Raw genomic sequence first — 21,262 nt, forward strand, 5'->3', positions numbered from 1 at the left:
AGGAAAACTAAGAGAAAACTTTGAGTGAAGAGGCAATAGAAGAGTTCAAATTAAAGATAAAGAAATGACACGAAATGATATGCCTAAAGTGTTACAAGTTGGATCAAGGGAAATTGTGAAGTGGTTTAAGCGAGACGATCAGAACGAGCTGGTTATTAAAAGACAGTGAATTTATATGGCAAATCAAGAACCCTTTAGAAATTATACCAATTAATAATAGACAGATCATAGAGCAGCTATGTAAAGTTATAATGTGAGGAAACTCTAGCTCTATTTGATAGCCAACCCTAAAGACCGAGATCAAGGACTAAAAACAAGTGTTAGGTAAAAACCTTTAAAAGAAAGTCAGGAAGAGGCACATGATGCTGAGGATTCCAGAATACGGACTGTTACAGCAGAGTAAAGCAAGGACATCGGAGTGGAAAAATGTTACCCTCTGGGAAAATTCATTTTACTCGTAGAACCTGCGAAGGGTCTACAGGTTACTAGAGGCATGCAATAATCCAGGGATATTAAAGTCTAATGAACCGACAAGGGACGTCTGGGCGATATAAGAACCTTATTTAAAGATTAAGAGATAAGATGAAGGGAATGATATCTTAAGGGAGTAACTATAGGAGGAGAAGGAGTCGAGTTAAGACTAAGCGCACAAGGGAGAGAGTAAGATCTCAGCGAAAGAGTCCACAATAAAACTGACAACCGACTGCGAAGTAAAGAGGAGAGTAAAGGTAATGACGTGGAATTTATTACCTCGAGAAGCAACAGAAAGAGGGAATATTACAGGAATGACTATGTAGAGACCTGGAATGCGTTATAGTGAATTATAGCGAATCGACCTATGGAAGAGGTATTTGAAGGGCATAATTAAATAAGATAACACTTGGGAAAGTATTGGGAGTTCAGGACCAGATTAACATTCGAGGACGACTGTTCCAAAGGGGGGAAAGATGTTATGCCCCGTATTTTTATACGTCGAATTATTCGTAAGAAAATCAACTCAAGTTAAAGACGAGATTATATTCGGACATGAAATAGGAACTTTTAATTTTCAATTTTAATTATTACACAAATTGTTTATAAATTTTATTTAGCATAATAATATTATTAGAGATTAGGGATTAATTAATTGGATTATATTATTAAGTAAGAATTAGTGATTAATTAAAAATTAATTAGCCTAGTTACCATAGTGGGCCCCACCCGAATTAAATAAAAAAAAAGAGAAAATGACATTCAAGAAATATTTTTGGTGAGTCATAATGGGGGGGGGGGGGGGGGCACGTGTCTTCCAATAAGCCACCATATATATATGAATAAGAGTGAACAAATTTACAACTTTAATTTCATTTTCAAGAAAAGCCAAAGCTTAAGAAAATCACAAATCCTCCATGGCTGCTCTCGGCCAGCCATGGTGTTGAAGAAAATTTTTGATGCTTGAATGTTTTGATCAAGATTCAAGTGCATTACAAGTTCAAGGAGGTGATAGCAACATTGGATATTGAGTTGGGGAAGAAGGAATCGTAAAATTGGAGCAATTGAGCGTAGAAATTCCTCCGAGAAAATTTAGGTAACATTTTCTTATTTTGTGGTGTAATTGTGTTAATAGTGTTGTAATGGAATTATTAAAATTGGGTTGGATGAAATTGGAAGTAAGAAAATGCATGAGATCGTTATTATATGAAATTGTGGGTTGAAAAGGATTCAGAAGGATTGTTGGATTGTTAGAATTGTTATGGGCTGAATTGTAAGAATTTTGTATGTATATCTCTATTGATGCTATTGTTGGTATTTCTGTGATAACAGGAGAATAATTGGAAATTCGGGTTAGGCGAATATATAGGGGAAATGCTGCTCGATTTCCGTTAAGTCCTTAACTAATGAAAAACCCTAATCGAGAAAGTATGAGTTAGAGAATGAGTTCTATAAGCGGTGGGCTACAGATTTACGAACTAGAAAATATAGTTACTAACGATAGCGTTACTTTTATATTAAATAGGCTAAAGGGGCGACGAAGCGAACGGGTTTGCGATTAATCGTTAACAGGTATGTAAAGTTAACCCTTCTTTATTTTTGGCATGATCTTTATGAAACGAACAGACGATGTGTATATGGTTCCAAAGAAATTCCTATTCTTAGAGCCACTAGGATGGCTAATGTTCTTGATTCCCAGAACTTACTTTATTATGTTTTGATACGTACATATGGTTCCAGAGTTCTATTTTGATATAATTCCCAGTGACATTCGAAAGGTATTTGATATGACTATTGTCTTGATTTGCAAATGATGGTTCGTTTTGATTATTCCATTGAGTCTCAGATATGATTTAAATTGCATATAGTTGCTCACTACTCTGCTCCTGCGTGCCTCAATATGTCTTTCACTGAGTCCCGGGCCAGGACACGTTTTCGTGCACAGTTTCACTGCATTGTTCACCAAGTCCCTCACTAGAGGGCCGGGACACGTTATATATATATATATATATATATATATATATATATGATATAATGATGTGATGATCTGATGATATGGTGATGTGATTATGGCGCCAAGGATGACTTCATTCACCGAGTCCTTCACTAGAGGGCCGGGACACGTTATATATATATATATATGATGATATGATTATGTCACCGAGTCCCATAATGGGCCGGGTATGATATATGATATTGACATGCATGTTGTATTTCATGCTTTACATACTTAGTACATATCTCGTACTGACCCCCTTTCTTCGGGGGGGGGGGGGGGGGGGCTGCGTTTCATGCCCGCAGGTACATATACTCGCTTTGGTGATCCTCCAGCTTAGGACTCTTACTCAGCTGTCTTGGAGTGCTCCATTGTTCCGGAGCCTAGACTTTTGGTACAGATCCTTTTGATGTATACATATGTTTATCCAGGGTACGACGGGGCCCTGTCCCGTCATATTCACTGTTGATACTCTTAGAAGTCTGTAGACATATGTATGGGTTGTGTATAGATGTTGTTCAGTTGTGTTAGCTTGACTTATAGTTGGGACATTCCCATACGTTATGACAGCCTTGTCGGCATGTGTACTATGTTATCTTTTGATGGTTGTGACTCCTCAGGAGACAGGTTGCCTTGATATATATATATATATATATATATATATATATATATATATGTGACAGTTCCGAGATACCGTTTCGTTTTTATAAGTTCCATATTATGTTTAGTTGCGGATTGATTATAGATAACAGGTGTGTACATGATTGTCCAGCTCGGGCACTAGTCGCGGCCTACGGGGGTGGGTCGTGACACAATTACCCTCCTATTAACATAGAAATACCAACATCAACATATGAACGTAATCATACCTTCAATCCTTTCAATTCAACAAGGATAACAACATGTCCATAAGACAACACAACTCTAACTTTAACCATTTAATTCCTTCATTTTTACCATATAATCCATGATAACAACGACCATAACGCTACTTAGATTCAATTCACCATTCTTAATTCAACCATCCCCCTACACGGCTCAATTTATAATTCAATATCAACACACATAACCCCTTTTATATTCTACACACATCTACCAAACTATGCAAGTCTAAACTACCTCCAAAACATGTAGAAAAGTATTGAATCTTACCTTAACGATCTCGATGCCTTAACGTTGCCACCTCTAACGATTCAATTCACGTTGCAATTCCTTTGAACACCTACAACTCTTTAGAATTCAAGCTTCCAAACTCACTTTCACTAAAGCTCACTCTCGGCCAACAATGGCCATGGCCGAGAGCTTATTTTCCTCTCCATCTCCCCTTTTTTTTTGTTCAATTGGAATGTGAAAGTGACGATTCAATGAGTCATTCTGGACTTATGTATATGGATCCTCTAAGCCGTACACGTGTCCAACCTAATGAGTCATCCATTTATTTTCCTTTTTTTTAATTAAAATGGGTGGGGCCTACACATAATAATTAAGTTAATTAATCTTAATTAATCACTAATTTTTTCTTAATAAATTAATCACAATAATTAGTCCCTAATCTCTAATAATATTTCTACACTAAATAAAATTTATAAACAATTTGTGTACTAATTAAAATTGAAAATTAAAAGTTCCTATTTCGTATCCGAAAATGATCCCGTCCTTAACTTAAGTCGTTTATCTTGCGAATAACTCGACGTATAAAAATACGGGATATAACATCCTTCCCCTCTTTAGAACATTCGTCCTCGAATGTTAAACTAGTCCTGAACTCCCAATACTTTCTCAAGTGTCCTCTTATTTAATTATGCCCCTCACGTGCCTCTTTCATTGGTCGATTCGCTATAATTCATTATAACACATTCCAAGTCTCTACATAGTCATTCCCGTAATATTTTCTCCTTCTGTTGCTTCTCAAGGTAATTATTTCACATTGTGTTCTTTGTTCTCCTCCTCATTTCGCGGTTGGTTGTCAGTCGTATGTCGAGCTCTTCTGCTGAAGTGTTACTCTTTCTCTTGTCTGCATACTGTTCAGTTGTACTGTCACTGATTGATTCGGACTTGTAGTCATGGTGCACTTAGCCACAACTCACTTTGCTTTACTTCTAATCTTTAAGTAAGACCTTGTAACGTGCAGACATCCCTCGTCGATTTATTAAACTTTGCAACTCTTGGAGTATTTCATACCTCCGGTACTTGTAGACCTTCACAGACTCTACGGATAAAATGAAATTTCCCAGAGTGTAATATTATTCTACTCCGATAACCTTGCTTTACTCTGCTGTTACAGTCTGTATTCTGGAATCTTCGGCATCATGTGTCACTTTCTGACTTTCTTTTAAAGGTTTTTAACTATCACTTGCTTTTAGTTCTTGATCTCGATCTTTAGGGTTGGCTATCAAATAGCGCTAGAGTCCCCTCATATTATAACTTCACTGTCATCCAGTAACCAGTAACCCGCTTGTTCTAATCGTCTCGGTTAAACCATTTCACAACTCCCCTTAATCCATTTTGTAACATCTTAGGCATATTGTCTCGTGTCGTTTCTTTATCTTTACTTTAAACTCTTCTATTTCCCCTTTACTTAAATTTGCTCTTAGTTCTCCTATCATGTATCATATAGCAATCTTTACAAGAGTATGTGTAGGTGCTCAAATCAGCCCAAGAAATACCTTAGCATCGTCTCACTAGTCTTCATGCTTTACCTTGCATTCTTTTCTTGTATCTTATAATTGGTATCGGGGTAAATTTTCGGCTCAACCATGGCCATGTCCTATTTGCCCTCAGTACTAATTTCATCTCGGTACTTGGGTTCAAACCATCTTACACCTTTCCCTAATGTATCCAAAATACTGTAACCACATTGTTATTACTAAATCCTTACTCTTCTTATCATGTACTCACTTGGTCTCATTTTTAGCATAGAAATATTCATAGGTTGTATAACCATTCTTGTACAACTTGTATAAGATATATCCAATCTTTAGCCCCAGCTTTTCCTCCTCCTGGTTCATTCTGTTTTGCATATCTTATTTGCACTAAAATTCACTTGCGGTCTATCTTGTCATGCTCCTTCCCCTTTTTTTATTCACCATTTGATTTTCGCATATCCTACTATAGGAGATTTCCTGTCCTTCCTCCTTTGCTACTTATAAGTTACAGTATCATTAGCAAGCAACCCCATTGCCAATGCCTTAACCTCTAATCCAGTATAGCGTTGCCATCCTTTATAATATCTCTTAAGCTACTCGTTGTCATTCTCTTATCGTACACTTTCTTTTCACAAGCACCTACCTTTTAATGTCGTATCATTTTAGATCTTTACAAATGATCCTCAGTCTTGCCTCAAATACCACCCTGTCTTCTATCCATTCATTGCTGGCTATCAGACCTTATTAACTTGTTCCAGCAAGGGTTCTTTACGCATCCGTATCAAATATATCTCAGTGTCTATTATTTCCATTTATACTTACTTTGCTTTCACCCGCTTCCCCCCTTTGGGGTTGTACTTATACCATATCCATGTCTTTTCTTTATCGTTCATAACTTTGATCCCCCACGTACGAAACCTTAACCAGATCACGAAGCGATGAGAACTCTCGATATATAGTACAAAATCTTATCTGATGGTTGGTACTCGAGTAATATAATTAACGTAACAATTTGTCACACCCTAATTCCGCTAGGGTGTGATGGGCACCCGACCCTTACCTAGGGCCGAGCGAACCCTCAGACTCTTGCTGCACATAAAATCATGTCAAACTTTTCAAATCAAATGAGATGAAATACATCGTAATTTTTTTTTTTCCAGAAATATTCTTTCACGTAGCTTCCAAGCATAACGAATCAATAATCATACAAAATTCAGTACATAACACAGACCGACATTTTGGCTGACGGAGCCGCTTACAGACTGACAACCAATACCCACGACGCTGTCTGCAAAGTCTCTAACGTAATCCAGAAAGCATAACATACCAACTCTGACTCGGCAGCACTCCGGGAACAAATGGAGCTTGCCATCTGCACTGGAACATCTTCTATACTGTCTTCAACTCACCTGGGAGTACCTGCGCGGCATGAAACGCAGGCCCCCGAAAAGAGGGGGTCAGTACGAAATATGTACTGAGTATGTAAAGCATACAACACAGAAAGCAAAGTCACAACTGAAATACGATATATAGAAAGCGAGCACAATAGCCAGCATACTAAGGAGTCGTATCCGGCGTACAACAGGCAAAAGAAGTTCCGGAGAAATCAACACGGAAATCGGGATGACAAAATGTTTGCTTTCTTTTGGAAAACATCTTTGTTTCACACACATAGAAGAATCAACGCACAATTTCCGCGGCCATAAGTCCAGCGGTCACAATCACACATACCGCGGTCAAGTATCCAGCGGTTTTCTATCACAAGTTCGACATACCGCGGTCAAGGGTCCAGCGGTCTATGTCGGCATAATCACAAGTGCGGCAGACGCGGTCAAGGGTCCAGCAGTCAATGCCACACGTCCGGCATGACGCGGTCAAGGGTCCAGCAGTCAATGTCAGGCACGCCGCGGTCGAGGGTCCAGCGGCCAATATCACATATGCGCATATTCACATAACCGGCCCGGGACTCGGTAACACAGAAGATAACCAGACAAAATGCCAAATTATCACTTTCCAAACATAATCACACATGCCAGGATCATGCATCACACAGGACTCAGGTATACCAAAATCGTATATCGGAAAATAAAGAAAATAAGTAGTTTGTCCAGAATCTCAGGGTAAGATTTTTAAAAATGCTTTAGATGTCAAAAACATTTTATAATGCTCATGAAGGTGGTCATAAAACCTATCATATAGTGAACAGCATAATAACCAGGAGTTACCTGCGAACTCCGGACAAGAGTACATTGGCTAAAGCCGTACATCACATGTCAGGGTTTCGGTCCCCACAATTGGGTCAATAATCATTAAAATCCGTCTCGGGATAGATAAAATATCTCCCGTTTAGTAGTCGGAACAATAACCATGAGTTCCCTTGACTTACCGTACGGGAATAAGACAAACAGAACAATAAGAGAGGCATCGGGGATAGCGGGCCCACCTCGGGCCAAGTCGAGGCGGCGGACGAGAATCACGCCCATTAGACTCTACGGAGTCATCCAAGAAAGTTTTAGAACGATCGGGTTACATTTGTAAACGTTTTGGAAGTCCAACCACTTTTCTAGTAAAATGCACCTTTTATAATTCAATTCTATTGAATGAATAGTAACGAGAACTAATCTCGGGTTACGATGAGCAGGATGGTCCCCGAGGCCGAAATCTCAACCTAGTAGACCTAGGGCATGCCAAAGAAGGAAAGGATAAGCTTTACATACCTTTCGCGCTACTCACGCTTGTCCAAACTCAATCTCCGTTTCGTCCAAAACCTACAAATGGTCATTTTTACTAATTGTTAACTATAAGGCTTTTGGTATTCAATCTTTAACTCATCACTTGTCTACAAATATTTGGGCAGCATTTCCCCTATAAACTCGTCTATCCGAATTTCCAATTGCTCTCCTGTTGACACAGAAATACCAACAATAACATATGGACACAACCATATCTTCAGTTCTTTTATTTCAACAAGAACAACAACATATCAAAACAGCCCCCAACTGTAACATAACGATGCCCGAAATTCTAACGAACACTTGCAATACACCAAGCAGCCCATATGCACTTCTTATACCTTATTTCATGCAATATTTTCAGAAAATTTCAGGGAAATACAACAGAAGCCACTCGACACCACATCATCTACTCATGTGCAATAAAACCACATTATTATCTCTATAATCCTTACAACAACCCACAACAATTTAACTCCAACTCTAACCATTAAATTCCTTCACTCTCCTCACATATCCATGATTACAACAACCAAAATATTAATTCAAATCAGTCCATCAATTTCAATTAAAACAGCCCCTCACCCATAAATTTCAACAAAACAACAAACGAGTTTATAATGTTGTTTTCTCCGTTCTAATTCGTTAAAACTCTAAATAAACACTTTAATAACATAAAAGGAATTTTATAAATACCTTATCAGAAGCTCCACCACGAAAATTTCATCCCCCAAGACCAATATTTATCTCAAATTGAAGGCAACGCAACGTACAACGTTTTTCTCTTCATGAGCTTCGGGATTCGGAGCTCGGATTTTGATCAAAATGGCTTCCTTAGCCTAGGATCTCTCTCTCTCTCTCTCTCTAATGTTTCTGGAGGATATTAGCTGAAAATGATCAGCCCTCAAGTGAATTTGCCATATATATTAACGTTAATGGGCCTCATTGGCCGAAACATTAGTGTTTGGGTCGGGTCCAAACTTGCTGCCCTGCCAGCCCAAATTGAATCGTCATTATTTCCTTATCCAAAAATCATTTTGACGAGCGGTTTATTGTGTTGGAAACTAGACCCGATGAACTTCATTTTAGGCTTTTGAAAAACCTTAAAACTTCTGATATACTAGGAGATATGCCCCCAACAATATGGGCTAAAAATCTGGTCCGAGATTTTACTGAAGTTGTTCCGATTCATTTTGTTTAGATTCGTTTATCTTCTAATCCTCTTCCAACTCTCATGTAACCTCTTATACATACATATACATACCCATATACATACATAACAATCCATACACGTCTCGAAGGGTCCGGAGAATCACCATAACCTTAAACGTAACTGGAGAACTTACGAAGCTTCGACGAAACTCCAATCGCAAAAATATATTCATATCTTTTATCCATCTTCTATATCATTACTAATAATCTCAAATACTTTAAAAGGGCACTCACATTACCTCATATACGCTCATAACGCGATTTCAAATCCTTTAGGTTACGATGTCACCTCGGGATACTTAAGGCAACCATATATATAACGATATTCTTACTAACTCGATTAACTTTCCTTGAACTTTCTTAACTCATTCTTTCTTGTCTTAATTAAAATAGCACAGACTCTTACAGGGTGTAACATCCTCCCCCCCTTATGAACATTCGTCCCCGAATGTCAAATTAGTCCTACATAATTATACTGCTTCTGGTGATCTTATAACGATTCACTTGTAACTTGAACTCATCTATCATGTTGTGCCTTTCTTTACTTAGACTAATGCCATTCTCCACCTGACATCTGTTAATATTGATCTTCCAAATATAGTAGACACGATTTAGCTGCCTCCGTAATCGACTGCAACTTACCATATCCATCTATACTTGAAGCTTAAGTCGAGTTCTTCTTGCTCGTTCTCTTTAAATTCACTGTCTTCTAGTAACTAGCTCGTTCTGACCATCTCACTTAAACCATTTCGCAATTTCCCTTAATCCTACTTATAACACTTCAAGCATATTATCTCGTGTCGTTTCTCTATTTTTGACTCAACTCTTCTATCGCCCCTTTACTCAGGTTCACCTGGGTCCCCAATCCCTCCTGAAATGATCTCCAGAAATTTGTTGATCATATATGCTTTCCCAAAATAAAATTTCCCAAGTAAGGATGATGCTTTTTACGAATGACATGGAGGGTATCTCTTAGAATTTAACCCAACATAATAGATTTTCCCTATCGGTATCGACTTTCAAAACATGCTAAGAACTTATATCTCATTTTCCTATTCATATTTCTGAAAACATTTGGGCAGAGGTTCCTCTGTATTTCTTACTATCCCAAAACCTGCACGCAGGAAATACCGACCATGCCTCACAGGGCCAACACACATACGTATATACACATCATATCACATCGTATCATAGCCACACAGGGCTAACAATTTCAAATAAAAGTATAAAGGTGTCGCGACTTACCTCACATATGGCACCTCGAGACGTACCTGATCCTTTAACTATCTGTTATGTTGTACTTTTCTATCCACCTTCGTTTTCATCCTCAAATCTCACATTTCAATCAAATTCCAATATTCTTACCTTACCCGACACGCCTCTTTCGTACCATAACTTACTTGCGTATTGTGTAGCTTCCAATATCATCGGTCACTTTCTTTTGTCGATATCATTCTTCAGCTGAAATCAAAGGTTAGTAAGAGGAATTTCATTTCTTATGGCTGGCTCTATCGCACGATCTAAGATCCAAAGAAAGGTAACACCCTAAATGCCCTGTAGCCTCCTGTTTATCGATGTGGTGCACAACACACCGATAAACAAGACTCTACTAGATACGGCTTTGCAGACAACCCCTAGGACAGACCTGCTCTGATACCACTTTGTCACACCCTAATTCCGCTAGGGTGTGATGGGCACCCGACCCTTACCTAGGGCCGAGCGAACCCTCAGACTCTTGCTGCACATAAAATCATGACAAACTTTTCAAATCAAATGAGATGAAATACATCGTAATTTTTTTTTACAGAAATATTCTTTCACGTAGCTTCCAAGCATAACGAATCAATAATCATACAAAATTCAGTACATAACACAGACCGACATTTTGGCTGACGGAGCCACTTACAGACTGACAACCAATACCCACGACGCTGTTTGCAAAGTCTCTAACGTAATCCAGAAAGCATAACATACCAACTCTGACTCGGCAGCACTCCGGGAACAAATGGAGCTTGCCGTCTGCACTGGAACATCTTCTATACTGTCTTCAACTCACCTGGGAGTACCTGCGTGGCATGAAACGCGGCCCCCGAAAAGAGGGGGTCAGTAGGAAATATGTACTGAGTATGTAAAGCATACAACACAGAAAGCAAAGTCACAACTGAAATACGATATATAGAAAGCGAGCACAATAGCCAGCATACTAAGGAGTCGTATCCGGCGTACAACAGGCAAAAGAAGTTCCGGAGAAATCAACACGGCAATCGGGATGACAAAATGTTTGCTTTCTTTTGGAAAACATCTTTGTTTCTCACACATAGAAGAATCAACGCACCATTTCCGCGGCCATAAGTCCAGCGGTCACAATCACACATACCGCGGTCAAGTATCCAGCAGTTTTCTATCACAAGTTCGACATACCGCGGTCAAGGGTCCAGCGGTCTATGTCGGCATAATCACAAGTGCGGCAGACGCGGTCAAGGGTCCAGCAGTCAATGCCAGACGTCCGGCATGACGCGGTCAAGGGTCCAGCAGTCAATGTCGGGCACGCCGCGGTCGAGGGTCCAGCGGCCAATATCACATATGCGCATATTCACATAACCGGCCCGGGACTCGGTAACACAGAAGATAACCAGACAAAATGCCAAATTATCACTTTCCAAACATAATCACACATGCCAGGATCATGCATCACACAGGACTCAGGTATACTAAAATCGTATATCGGAAAATAAAGAAAATAAGTAGTTTGTCCAGAATCTCAGGGTAAGACTTTTAAAAATGCTTTAGATGTCAAAAACATTTTATAATGCTCGTGAAGGTGGTCATAACACCTATCATATAGTGAACAGCATAATAACCAGGAGTTACCTGCGAACTCCGGACAAGAGTACATTGGCTAAAGCCGTACATCACATGTCAGGGTTTCGGTCCCCACAATTGGGTCAATAATCATTAAAATCCGTCTCGGGATAGATAAAATATCTCCCGTTTGGTAGTCGGAACAATAACCATGAGTTCCCTTGACTTACCGTACGTGAATAAGACAAACAGAACAATAAGAGAGGCATCGGGGATAGCGGGCCCACCTCGGGCCAAGTCGAGGCGGCGGACGAGAATCACGCCCATTAGACTCTACGGAGTCATCCAAGAAAGTTTTAGAACGATCGGGTTACATTTGTAAACGTTTTGGAAGTCCAACCACTTTTCTAGTAAAATGCACCTTTTATAATTCAATTCTATTGAATGAATAGTAACGAGAACTAATCTCGGGTTACGATGAGCAGGATGGTCCCCGAGGCCGAAATCTCAACCTAGTAGACCTAGGGCATGCCAAAGAAGGAAAGGATAAGCTTTACATACCTTTCGCGCTACTCACACTTGTCCAAACTCAATCTCCGTTTCGCCCAAAACCTACAAATGGTCATTTTTACCAATTGTTAACTATAAGGCTTTTGGTATTCAATCTTTAACTCATCACTTGTCTACAAATATTTGGGCAGCATTTCCCCTATAAACTCGTCTATCCGAATTTCCAATTGCTCTCCTGTTGACACAGAAATACCAAAAATAACATATGGACACAACCATATCTTCAATTCTTTTATTTCAACAAGAACAACAACATATCAAAACAGCCCCCAACTGTAACATAACGATGCCCGAAATTCTAACGAACACTTGCAATACACCAAGCAGCCCATATGCACTTCTTATACCTTATTTCATGCAATATTTTCAGAAAATTTCAGGGAAATACAACAGCAGCCACTCGACACCACATCATCTACTCATGTGCAATAAAACCACATTATTATCTCTATAATCCTTACAACAACCCACAACAATTTAACTGCAATTCTAACCATTAAATTCCTTCACTCTCCTCACATATCCATGATTACAACAACCAAAATATTAATTCAAATCAGTCCATCAATTTCAATTAAAACAGCCCCTCACCCATAAATTACAATAAAACAACAAACGAGTTTATAATGTTGTTTTCTCCGTTCTAATTCGTTAAAACTCTAAATAAACACTTTAATAACATAAAAGGAATTTTATAAATACCTTATCAGAAGCTCCACCATGAAAATTTCATCCCCCAAGACCAATATTTATCTCAAATTGAAGGCAACGCAACGTACAACGTTTTTCTCTTCATGAGCTTCGGGATTCGGAGCTCGGATTTTGATCAAAATGGCTTCCTTAGCCTAGGATCTCTCTCTCTCTCTCTCTCTCTCTCTAATGTTTCTGGAGGATATTAGCTGAAAATGATCAGCCCTCAAGTGAATTTGCCATATATATTAACGTTAATGGGCCTCATGGGCCGAAACATTAGTGTTTGGGTCGGGTCCAAACTTGCTGCCCTGCCAGCCCAAATTGAATCGTCATTATTTCCTTATCCAAATATCATTTTGACGAGCGGTTTATTGAGTTGGAAACTAGACTCGATGAAATTCATTTTAGGCTTTTGAAACACCTTAAAACTCCTCATATACTAGGAGATATGCCCCCAACAATATGGGCTAAAAATCTGGTCCGAGATTTTACTGAAGTTGTTCCGATTCATTTTGTTTAGATTCGTTTATCTTCTAATCCTCTTCCAACTCTCATGTAACCTCTTATACATACATATACATACCCATATACATACATAACAATCCATACACGTCTCGAAGGGTCCGGAGAATCACCATAACCTTAAACGTAACTGGAGAACTTACGAAGCTTCGACGAAACTCCAATCGCAAAAATATATTCATATCTTTTATCCATCTTCTATATCATTACTAATAATCTCAAATAATTTAAAAGGGCACTCACATTACCTCATATACGCTCATAACGCGATTTCAAATCCTTTAGGTTACGATGTCACCTCGGGATACTTAAGGCAACCATATATATAACGATATTCTTACTAACTCGATTAACTTTCCTTGAACTTTCTTAACTCATTCTTTCTTGTCTTAATTAAAATAGCACAGACTCTTACGGGGTGTAACACAATTCATCCAAAGCCACATTCCATTTATTCCGATCAGTAATTAGCTAGTGCTTATAGTCGTTTTCAAATTCTCAATTAGGTAGCACTTATATTCTGATGATAAGTGTCCCAAGCTTTCCTATAACACTATCTTTATCCCAACGGATATCATCTGTTTCTTCTAATAAATCCACAATACATCAGTTGTTTCGCAAATTCACAATCCCTGTCCTTTAAGGATTTCACTATTTCCGAGGTGTAGTCACATACACGCAGTACTTTTTTATGCCTCATGCTCTTTCACCCTTGTAGTATACCCAACGCTAACTTCTAACTTACTCAAAATCATATCAAATTTAATAGTGGTCTTGTCTTATCACCTTCTCGTCATACTACACCTTAAGTTCGTAGCTATATATTTCCCTTTTATCCTATACTCATACTCAATTAATTACGTCTGTCTTGAGTGTTTTCTTTAGTATCCCTTTCGTTTCTCCAGTCTATGTCCATCTTTTATTTTGTGCTCGAGGAATCTCATGCTACTCCTGTATCCTTCGGAAAACACTACTTCTACGTAACCCCTTTCTCATTTTCAAAACATATTCTGTTCATCCCTATTTGTTCTTATCATACCAGTCATTTCTGGCATTTATTCTGTCTCGTTGCTCATCTTCCTTTAGTTCGGTCTTTCACAATTCTGTCGCTTATGTTACTCATTTTCTCAGCTATACACGTCATAACACATCGCTACACTGTAATCCCACTCGCTTTCTTCTTATCTTCTTCCTTCTATTAACTCCTTCTCTTCCTGTGCTCGCTTTCACTTTCGTTACCACTTGACCTCTATTCTGAACTTTCCCTATAGGACTTTGTAAGTTTTTTTTTTGTTCTATATTTGCTTTTCCGTTTCACACTGATCACATCATATCCTTTAGTTACTTCCTTGCTAGGCTTTACTCATTTTTATAACAATCCTTATGGTATTCATATTACACCCTGTTCGTAATCAATCCTATAACGTAACACTTCTTAACCTTATTCGCGATTCTTACTATGTTTTAATTACACTCTGTGGAGCAGGCGTACTTAACCCTTCACCCTTTCTGATCAATCTTATCCTTAATATCTCACAAGCTGTCTTATTAATACCTTCATATTTGTCATAATTCTTCCGCCTCCGTACTTTTATCTCAATCATACTATCACTCCTTTTAACTATAAACTCGTCGTAATTTATCCCTACTTATCGGTTCACTCGATACCTTAAAAATGTTTTGTTAAGATTTGGCACCTTTTCCTAAATCATCCCTTAGTGTCACAAGCCCTTTCCAAATTATCCTAGCATTTCATCAACAACATATGAAACACATGATCCATGACAGCTCATAGGTTTGAGTTTTCCTTCCGCAACTTCCATCTTCAATTGGTTGGTTAAGAACTAATAAAATGTCACCATGAAGCATTCTCCAACCACCACCAGAAGAAAAACTAGAATCCGATAAGCACCACAGGACATTTAGTGCTTGATTCACATGGTTTACCTCCAGATTTATTCTTGAGTCGTGAACGAATCATTTAGTTCATAAACTACTTGCTGTATGCTCTGTATTCTTCCAATGAAGTGAAACTTAATTGCTGGACGTTTTTTCCCTTCAATATGAGCTTTTCTAAGGTAAAAATGTGGCCGGAAAGTATTCTGGTCCGTTCAAATGAATTCCAAACTTTGCTGCTCATATATGCTTCTTCGAAATAAAACTTCCCAAGTAAGAATGGTGCCTCTTACGGATGACATGGAGGGTACCTCTTAACGCTTAAATCCAACACAATAAATTTACCCTATCGATATCAACCTTTCAGGACATATTATGAACCTATATCTCATTCTTTTTTTTCTATTTCTGGGAAAGTTTTGGCAGAGTTTCCTCTGTACTTCTTATTATCCCAAAACCTGCACGCAGGAAATACCAACAATGCCTCACAGGGCCAACATATATACGTGTATATCATATCATCTCACAGCCACACGGGGCTCCCAATTTCAAATAAAAGTATAAAGGTGCCGAAACTTACCTCACATATCGCACATCGAGACGTACCTGATCCTTTAATGATCCGTCCTGTTACACCTTCCTATCTACCTTCTCTTTCATTCTTCGACTTTACATTTCAATCATATTTCAATATTCTTACCTTATCCGACATGCCTCTTTCGCACCATTGCTTACCTGTGTACTGTGTAGCTTCCAATATCATCAGCCACTTTCTTCTGTCGATGCCGTTCTTCAACTGAAATCAAGGGTTAGTGAAAAGGATTTCATTTCCTATGGCTGGGCTCTATCGCACGATCTTAGATATGAAAGAAAGGTAACATCCTAAATGTCCTGTAGCTTCTTGTTTATAGATGTGGTGCACAACACACCGATAAACAAGTCTCTACTAGACACGGTCTGTAGACACTCTGAGGATGAACTTCTCTGATACCACTTTTGTCACGACCCAACCCCGTGGGCCATGACCAGTGCCCGAGATGGACACTCGTTTACGTACCTGTTAAACATAGTCAGGCTGACACTATAGACAATATAGGAATTGACAAAGATCCAAACGTTCACAATGTCACGTATCATGATAATCTGTCTCCCGAGGAGTCACAACCAATCAAAGCATAATATGATACGCAAGCCGACAAGGCTGCCACTATATATCGTTATAAAACGCAAGCCGACAAGGCCATCACAACATGAATACTATACATAAGCCATATAGACAAGGCTGAGCAAAACTTATACATAACCCACACATATGTCTACAGACCTCTAAGAGTATCGATAGCGAAATATGACGGGACAGGGCCCCGTCGTACCCCTGGATAAACATGTATATATACAGAAAATATCTGTACCAAAAGTCCAAGCTCCGGAACAATGGAGCTCTCCAAGATAGCTGAGAGGAAATCCTAAGCTGGAGGATCGCCAAATCGAGTATCTGTACCTGCGGACATGAAACGCAGCCCCCCGAAGAAAGGGGGTCAGTACGAGATATGTACTGAGTATATAAAGCATGAAATACAGTAAAGAGGATCCTGACCGAAATAGAAATCACAGGAGACAAGTATGACATTCAAAATACCAATACACTTGCCTTATGAAATGCAAATCGTGCATATCAATATCATATATCATACCCGGCCCATTATGGTACTCGGTGACATAATCATATCATCATCATATATATATATACCGTACCCGGCCCTCTAGTGAGGGACTCGGTGAATAAAGTCATCACATGCCATCATTGGCGCCATAATCACATCATCATATCGTCATATCATCATATCATCACATCATCATATCATCATATATATATACATATACCGTACCCGGCCCTCTAGTGAGGGATTCGGTGAACAATGCAGTGAACTGTGCACGAGATCATACCCGGCCCGGGACTCGGTGAAAGATATATTGAGGCATGCACGATAATAGTAGTGAGTGACCATATACAACCCAAGTCATCATCTGAGGCTCGATAGAATAAGTAAAATAAACTAACACTTGAGTGTCAAAGGAGTCTGTCACGTCAAGTGTCACTCAAATATTATTATGGATTATGTCCAATGGAACTTCAGAAATCATAGACACATATCAAGCTAACATGAAATAGCTTATGGAATTCAAGGACTCAATGGAATATTCAAAACGAATCATCTTTTGAAAATCAAGACAATAGCCATATCCAGTACCTTTCGAATATCAATACGGATTATATCAAAATAGAACTTCTGGAATCACATATACGTATCAAGACATAATGAATAGTTTCTGGAAATCAAGAACATTAGCCATTCTAGTGGCTCTAAGAATAGGAGCTTCTTTGGAGTCATATATACGTCGTCTGTTTGTTTCATAAAGATCATGCCAAAAAGAAAGAAGGGTTAGCTTTACATACCTGTTTAAGGTTAATCGTAATCTCGTTCGCTTCGCCGCCCCTTTAGCCTATTTAATATAAAAGTAATGCTATCGTTAGTAAACTATACTTCCTAGCTCATAAATCTGTAACCAATCGCCTATAGGACTCATTCTTTAACTTATACTTTCTTGGTTAGGGTTTTCATTAGTTAAGGTCTTAACGGAAATCGGGCAGCATTTCCCCTATATATTCGCCTAACCCGAACTTCCAATTACCCTCCTGTTAACACAGAAATACCAACATCAACATATGAACATAATCATACCTTCAATCCTTTCAATTCAACAAGGATAACAACATGTCCATAAGACAACACAACTCTAACTTTAACCATTTAATTCCTTCATTTTTACCATATAATCCATGATAACAACAACCATAACGCTACTTAGATTCAATTCACCATTCTTAATCAAAATAGCCCCCTACACGCCTCAATTTATACCTCAATACCAACATACATAACCCCTTTTATATTCAACACACATCTACCAAACTATACAAGTCTAAACTACCTCCAAAACATGTAGAAAAGTATTGAATCTTACTTAACGATCTCGATTCCTTAACGTTTCCGCCTCTAACGATTCAATTCACGTTGCAATTCCTTTGAACACCTACAACTCTTTAGAATTCAAGCTTCCAAACTCACTTTCACTAAAGCTCACTCTCGGCCAACAATGGCCATGGCCGAGAGCTTCTTTTCCTCTCCATCTCCCCCTTTTTTTTTGTACAATTGGAATGTGAAAGTGATGATTCAATGAGTCATTCTTGACTTATGTATATGGATCCTCTAAGCCGTACACGTGTCCAACCTAATGAGTCATCCATTTATTTTCCTTTTTTTAAAAAAAATTAAAACGGGTGGGGCCCACACATAATAAATAAGTTAATTAATCTTAATTAATCACTAATTTTTTCTTAATAAATTAATCACAATTAATTAGTCCCTAATCTCTAATAATATTTCTACACTAAATAAAATTTATAAACAATTTGTGTACTAATTAAAATTGAAAATTAAAAGTTCCTATTTCGTATCCGAAAATGATCCCGTCCTTAACTTAAGTTGATTATCTTGCGAATAACTCGACGTATAAAAATAAGGGATATAACATGGTAAGCATGCCAACTTTAGAGGAGGTGAAGAAGGCTGTATTTGAATTATCTGCAGATAGTGCTGGTGGTCCAGATGGTATGATTGGAATATTTTATTAGGTGTGTTGGGACATTGTTGGTGCTGATGTATACAATCTTGTGAAAGCCTTTTTTAATGGCCAAACTCTTCCTAAATCTATCACACATACCAACTTGGTACTGTTACCAAAGAAGAATAACATTGAGAAATTTGCTGATATGAGACCAATCAGTCTCAGCAACTTCATCAACAAGGTTATTTCTAGAGTGGTTCAGGATAAGCTGGAAGGCATTCTACCTTCTCTGATATCTTCCAACCAGTCTGGATTTGTTAAGGGCAGATGTATCATTGAAAATGTCCTTCTAACTCAAGAAGTTGTGACTGACATTAGACTAAGAGGAAAACCAGCCAATGTTGTACTTAAGCTTGACATGGCTAAAGCATATGATAGAGTATCATGGAGGTATTTGATCAGAGTTTTAAGGAAGATGGGATTTGCAGAAATTTTCATAGATATGGTTTGGAGGCTGATAGCAAATAATTGGTACTCCATACTCCTTAATGGTCAAGCTCGTGGTTTCTTTCATTCCACCAGGGGTGTAAAACAAGGAGATCCTCTCTCTCCTGCTTTGTTCATCTTATCTGCTGAAGTTTTATCTAGAGCATTGAATTCTTTATTTGAGAATAATGAATTTAGAAGTTATGGAATGCCCAAATGGAGTGCAAATTTGAATCATCTGGCATATGCAGATGACACAATAAATTTTTCATCTGCTGATGCTAGATCTTTAGAGTTGATTATGGAGGTATTACATGCATATGAGCAGGTATCAGGCCAACTTATAAATAAAGGCAAGAGCTCATTCCATGTACATAGTAAGGTGTCTAATGGGCTGATACAATAGGTGGAGACTATTACTGGTTTTAAAAGAGGCACTTTTCCTTTTACATATTTGGGCTGTCCTGTCACACATTCAAGGAAGAGGAAGGCTGATTACAATGATCTGATCAAGAAAGTCAAGAATAGGCTGCAGACTTGGAAAGGAAGATTGCTATCATTTGGAGGAAAAGTTGTTCTGATCAATAATGTATTAATGAGTATGCCAATACATCTGTTGTCAGCCATCAAACCTCCAAAATGTGGTATCAATGATATGCACAAAATCTTCTCAAGATTCTTCTGGAATAATAGTGAGGAAGGCAGAAGAAGACACTGGTCATCATGGCTAAACTTGTCCAAGCCAAAAGAGGAAGGAGGAGTAGGCTTTAGATCTTTGTTTGATGTATCTAAAGCCTTATGTGCAAAACTTTGGTGGAAATTCAGGACAACAAATACTCTATGGGAAAATTACATGTGGATCAAATATTGCAAAAGACACAGTCCTCAGACTGTGCAGTGGAAAGGAGGTTCTCAAGTATGGAAGGCTATGATAGAGGATAGAGATAATATAGAGCAAGAAATATGGTGGGAACCAAGGAGTGGAACTGCAAATGTATGGTTTGACAACTTGACAAAGCCAGGGGCTCTATATCACATCATTCCAGATGATTTTGTGATAGATGAGGGTGTTCAAGATGTAAAAGAGCTTATGTTGCAGGTTGGTTGGAATATAGGAAAATTGCAGCAATTGTTTCCTATGGATATTGTGGATCATATATTAGAAGAATTGCACTTTCATGAACCACAATAAGAGTGGGATATGCCAAGATGGATGATGACAGCATCAGGCAAATTTACAGTAGGCACTGCATGGGAATTACTGAGGAGCAAGGTAGTCAAGTCAGATGTCTTTAAGAATATGTGGATATCAGGGGTACCTTTTAAGATATCCTTCTTTTTCTGGAGGTTTTGGAAGTACAAAATACCAGTTGGAGAGATAGTAAGAAGGATTGGGGTAGACACTGAGGCAACCTGTTATTGCTGTGATCATAGGCAATATGAAACTATGGATCATTTGTTTGTTACAGGAAATGTTGCTACAAAAGTGTGGACTTATGTTAAAACTGCTGTTGGCATCACAACACAGTTTCAAGTAGTCAGGCATCTCCTTCAAGTCTGGTGGAATACAGATTGTCCCTCAAAGTTCAGAACCATCTTTAAAGTTA

At 38.5% G+C, this 21,262-nt stretch overlaps 1 protein-coding gene across 1 annotated transcript in view; it reads left to right on the forward strand.

Moving 5' to 3' along the window:
- The window catches only part of LOC132619919 (uncharacterized), a 30,635-nt gene extending 9,788 nt beyond the window's left edge, over nucleotides 1–20,847 (forward strand). The window contains exons 6-8 of the mRNA XM_060334671.1: nucleotides 19,237–19,855; nucleotides 19,907–19,962; nucleotides 20,062–20,847. Coding sequence (XP_060190654.1) covers nucleotides 19,237–19,855; nucleotides 19,907–19,962; nucleotides 20,062–20,847 — 1,461 coding nt within the window. The remainder of the gene's footprint in view (nucleotides 1–19,236; nucleotides 19,856–19,906; nucleotides 19,963–20,061) is intronic.
- The last annotated feature ends 415 nt before the right edge of the window (nucleotides 20,848–21,262 follow it).

Source organism: Lycium barbarum, chromosome 11, assembly GCF_019175385.1.
Source record: "Lycium barbarum isolate Lr01 chromosome 11, ASM1917538v2, whole genome shotgun sequence".
Taxonomy (NCBI): domain Eukaryota; kingdom Viridiplantae; phylum Streptophyta; class Magnoliopsida; order Solanales; family Solanaceae; genus Lycium; species Lycium barbarum.